Below are 5310 nucleotides of genomic sequence, written 5' to 3'. Positions count from 1 at the left end.
CTGAAATTTATCTAGCCATGAAGTTTGAATCTAATCTCCTCAGTTTAACTCTGATTCCTTAATTGCCATGCTATTCATTCAACAAACTGTGGTTATAATTATTTATTTACTTATTTACTTACTTACTCACTCACTCACTCACTCACTCACTCACTCACTTACTTATTAGATTTATAAGTCGCCCCTCATATAAGAACCTAAGATACAAAAAAGACCTGGTGAAATTCGGAATATGTAAAAAACAAAATAAAATAGATAAAATATTAACAGGTCCTGACAAAAAATTCATTACCAAAATGTATAACTATCTACTAAACTACGAAAACATCGAAGAAATAGTTAAACCTAATATGATAGCTTGGATGACCAACTTTGGCTATGCGATTCAACTGGAAGACTGGGAAAAATTATGGTCAGTAAATTACAAGATGACGCTATCAACACCTTACAAAGAAAACCTCTATAAAATGTTTTTCTGATGGCACTATGCGCCAGCGCGCTTAGCCAAAATAAATGTGAATGTAAGCAACAAATGTTGGAAGTGCAAAAAAGAGGTAGGAACATTTGGTGGCGATGTAAGGAAGCAAAAAAAATTTGGACCCAAATTCGGACATTGATGGAAGAAATATTAGATTATAAACTTGAGATGAAACCAGAAATGTACTTATTAGGAATAATCAGAGGCAAACATAATGAAGAAAATTATTACTTAATAAATCATATACTCACAGCTGCAAGATTAGCATTTGCACAAGTATGGAAGCAAGAAAAAAATCCCAAACGAAGAAATGGTGATTAAAAAAATATTAGACTGCACCAAATTTAGCAAATTAACATATGAAATACAAAACCAACAAAATAAGGACTATTACAGAGTGTGGGAGAAATTATACAACTGGGTAGAAATTTTAAAAAATGCATAGTAAATAGAATTGTAAAAGATAAATTTTGTATACATATAAATTGTAAATGTTTAATGTTGTTTGTATAGTGTTTAAATGTTTGTATGTTAAATAAAATCATTTTTTTTAAAAAAGAACCTAAGAACCTAAGAAGAGCCATGCTGAATCAGGCCAAAGCCCATCGAGTCCAACATTCTGTGTCACACAGTGGCCCACCAATTGTACATGGGATCTTGAGCAGAAAGAGAAGGCAAAACCCTCCCTTTCTCCTGACCTCAAACAAATGGGACCCAAGGAAATCTTGCCTGCCTCAACCAACATAGAGGCGGCACATTATCTCCGGGACCGCCTTCTGCTGCACAAATCCCAGCGACCAGTTAGGTCCCACAGAGTGGGCCTTCTCTGGGTCCCGTCAACTAAACAATGTCGTTTGGCGGGACCCAGGGGAAGAGCCTTCTCTGCGGCGGCCCTGGCCCTCTGGAACTAACTCCCCACAGAGATTAGAATTGCCCCCACCCTCCTCGCCTTTCGTAAGCTTCTTAAAACCCACCTTTGCCATCAGGCATGGAGGAACTAAGATACTCTTTCCCCCTAAGCGTTACAATTTATGCATGGTATGTTTGTATGTATGTTTGGTTTTATAATAAGGTTTTTTTTAGTTGTTTTAATATTGGATTGTTACATGCTGTTTTTTATCACTGTTGTTAGCCACCCCGAGTCTACGGAGAGGGGCGACATACTAATCCAATAAATAATAATAATAATAATAATAATAATAATAATAATAATAATAATAATTTCAATAACCGTTTCAATAACCACATGTCTAACAATACCAATAACCACATGTCTTCAATAGAATAGAATTTTTATTGGCCAAGTGTGATTGGACACACAAGGAATTTGTCTTGGTGCATATGCTCTCAGCGTACATAAAAGAAAAATATAACCATATGTCTTACTATAAAAAAATAAGAATGGCGCTTGATTAATTGAAGGATTAATTGTTGTTTTTATATTTTATTCACTTAACTTCCACTCCAACATTTGCTAACTACCAGGTTACAGGTACTCCTCAATTTATGACCACAACCCCAAATTTTGGTTACTAAGCAAGACTGTTGTTAAATGAGTTTTGCTCCATTTTACACCTTTTCTTGACCCAATTGTTAAATGAATGACTACAATTCAGTTAGTAGCATGGTTGTTAAGTGAATCTGGCTTCCTCATTGACATTGCTTGTCAGAAGGTCACAAAAAAGGCGATCCTGTGACCCCATGACAGGGAAGAGTGTTGGTTGTCAAGCATCTGAAATTTGACCACGGGAATGCTGCAATGGTCATGGGTGAAAATAGTCACAAGTCACTTTTTTCAGGGCTTTTGTAACTTCGAAGAGTCACTAAAGGAATGAGGAGTACTGATAATATAAAGAGCCATTGGTTTTCTTGATTTTATTTTTTTCAAAATTTCAGTGGATTTTCATAATTCACTTTTGTGAATTCACCTATATTTTTTTATGAATTTAATTTGACCAATCCCGGAGGACTCAGGGCGGCTTACAACAATTTTAAAAAATTACAAAACAGTAGAAAGAAGTCAACTCTAAAACCCTAATAAGACTAATATAAAATAGACACAACAACATGCACACACACCGATCCTTCACATTCATATTTGTGGTCAGGGACGTTGCTAATTTCAGGACCCCCGGGCCCTGCTGGCATAGCCAGGTCTTCATGGCCTTATGAAAGGCAAGCAGGTTGGGAGTCGGTGTGGATGTCAGGGAGGAGTTGATTCCATAGAGGCGGGGCAGCCACAGAGAAGGCCCTCCTCCATGGTCCCACCAACCTGCATTGCTTAGTCGACGGGACCTAGAGGAGGCCAACTCTGTGTGCTCTAATTGCTCTCTGAGAGGTATGTGGCAGGAGACGGTCCCGTAAATAGTTTTGTCCTAAGCCATATAGGGCTTTATAGGTAATAACCAATGCCTTGAATTGTGCCTGGACCAATGCAGCTGGCAGAGTGTAGGTGATTCATTGTGAATGAGCAGAAGTAAAAACCAAGATGGCAGCGCCTGCGGCACTGGCGACGAAACCAGTTCGAGTGCATTGCAGGCCTAGGTCGCTGCCAGTTCTAGCAATCCAGGCCACCAAGTTTCTGCCGGTTGTAAAGAACCGATTTAAACATAATGAGCTGCTGCCCCCACTGGTGGAGGGGAACAATGCAGTGGGACTAGTGCGTTTGTGCATTATTTATTGAATACTTAATAGTTTTTTATTGTCCTTCCTTTTCTAGGCCCTTAGTATGATCCTGAATTATTTTTGAAATAGAAAATAATTAAATAGTATTTTTTTTATCCATAAATGCTTTAATCAATTTAATCATTATCTAGAATGGAAATTTATAGCAATTAAAGAAAATTGAGCTACTTGACTAATCTGTTATTGTACTGAACCTGATGGGTTCAGTACAAAACCTTAAAATGTTCCTGTGCTCCTCAACAAATAACGCTGTCTGTCATTTGTCCTTTTTCTGGCTATTCAAATAATGAGACTTAAACAATTGAAAAAGAGTTTGAAAACCTATCTTGGTTGGTAAGCCACTCCCGCCCAGTCACATGACCTTTAAGCCATCCAACCACTCCCACCTGGTCACCTGGCCAGCAAGCCACTCCTATCTGGTCACATAACCAGCAAACCACACCCACAAAATAAACCATGCCCACACTGTGGCAGTAAAATTTTTGGAAGCCCATCACGGGTTCTGAACGGGCAGCATCCCACCTCTGAATAGCACTTGGATTTATATACTGTTTCACAGTGCTTTGCAACCCTCTCTAACTGGTTTAGAGAGCAAGCCAATTGCCCCCAACAATTGACTCCTCATTTGGAAGACCGAGTCAACCTTGAATCTAGTGAGAGTCGACCTGCCAAATTGCAGGCAGCCAGGAGTCAACAAAAGTAGTACAGTGTTCCCTCGATTTTCACGGGTTCGAACTTCGCGAATAGCCTATACCACGGTTTTTCAAAAAATATTAATTAAAAAACACTTCACGGTTTTTTTCCTATACCACGGTTTTTCCCACCCGATGACGTCATACGTCATCGCCAAAGTAATAATTTTTGCAAATAAATAACAAAAAAAATAATGATTGTTAATAAATAATTATGTTTATAAATATCAGAATCACTAAGTGTCTTATTCAATGGGGAGTACCAGTAATAATGGTGAGTAAATGGTTGTTAAGGGAATGAGAAATGGTAATTTAGGGGTTTAAAGTGTTAAGGGAAGGCTTGTGATACTGTCCATAGCCAAAAATGGTGTATTTACTTCCATATCTCTACTTCGTGGAAATTCCACTTTAGCGGGCAGTCTCGGAACGCATCCCCCGTGGAAATCGAGGGAACACTGTACTGCACTCTAACCACTGCGCCACCGCGGCTCATGTTTCAACGGCTGAAGAAAATTCATCTGTGTTTGTATGTTGTTCTTTTATTTTGTTTTTTCCAGGAGGGACATTCTCGCACCCATTTGATCGACCATCACTTTGGAAAACATGTTGCTTCCCCAGCACACAACAATACTGTCCTGGACCTTGCCCATTCGCACAATGATACAGAAAGCCTACATCTAGTGGCGAAAGTGACACCTCCCAGGGCCCAAAGAGAAGCGAGAGAAGACCGTGGTCACGAATTAGATACAAACATTTGCCCAGGAAAAGTTCATCACTTCAAGGTGTAGGCCATCCATGCCAGAGAGCAGAGAGAAGCCGCCCAGTTAGTGCAAAGCCCTTTTCCAAATCTGAATACAAACCTTGAATCTAAAAGGGGAGATTAGCCTGGTACATAACAGTCTTGGACCAGTGTTGTGATTACCTATTGTTGTTACAAGTAAGAGGCTTTGTACTTGTGACTTTCTCCTTTTAGAACTGCAAACACTTGTTGTGAACTGAACATCTTTCAGTCTTTCTCTATTCCACCATGAAGAAACGTGAACAAAAGTTATATTAGCCCCAAAGTCAAAATTCTTCTTTTTATTTCAAAGAGAAAATGCATAACATTCGACAACAATATCTGCTTATTACCTCTATACCTTCTGAGATTCCCCCCCCTTTGAATTTCTCACAATGCTACATTATTTTACGGGGGCAAATGTTGAACAAAGTCCAATATATTGACAGCAAAAGGCACGAGGTACTTCCTAAATAAAATATTCAATTCTAAAATGGCTTTGCCCTTTGTTTGGCTTTGAGTGGATTTGGTCACTGGGTGAAAATAATGGGAATTATAGTTCAGCATCTCTAGGGAAGGACAGTGGGTCCACCTATTCCTGAAAGCACCTGAAGGCAGCAGGGCAAGAAGCAATAGGTGGGAACTGATCAGAGAATCAACCTAGAAATAAATACATT

General features: G+C 39.0%; 1 protein-coding gene across 1 annotated transcript in view; it reads left to right on the top strand.

The window, feature by feature from the left end:
• LOC139168218 (antihemorrhagic factor cHLP-B-like) overlaps positions 1 to 5127 on the top strand; it is a 16876-nt gene extending 11749 nt beyond the window's left edge. Inside the window, exon 7 of the mRNA XM_070753729.1 lies at positions 4413 to 5127. Within this exon, the coding sequence (XP_070609830.1) occupies positions 4413 to 4643 (231 nt within the window). The 3' untranslated portion in view covers positions 4644 to 5127. The remainder of the gene's footprint in view (positions 1 to 4412) is intronic.
• The last annotated feature ends 183 nt before the right edge of the window (positions 5128 to 5310 follow it).

Source organism: Erythrolamprus reginae, chromosome 5 (assembly GCF_031021105.1).
Source record: "Erythrolamprus reginae isolate rEryReg1 chromosome 5, rEryReg1.hap1, whole genome shotgun sequence".
NCBI lineage: Eukaryota > Metazoa > Chordata > Lepidosauria > Squamata > Dipsadidae > Erythrolamprus > Erythrolamprus reginae.
This window is presented reverse-complemented; position numbering and strand designations above follow the sequence as displayed.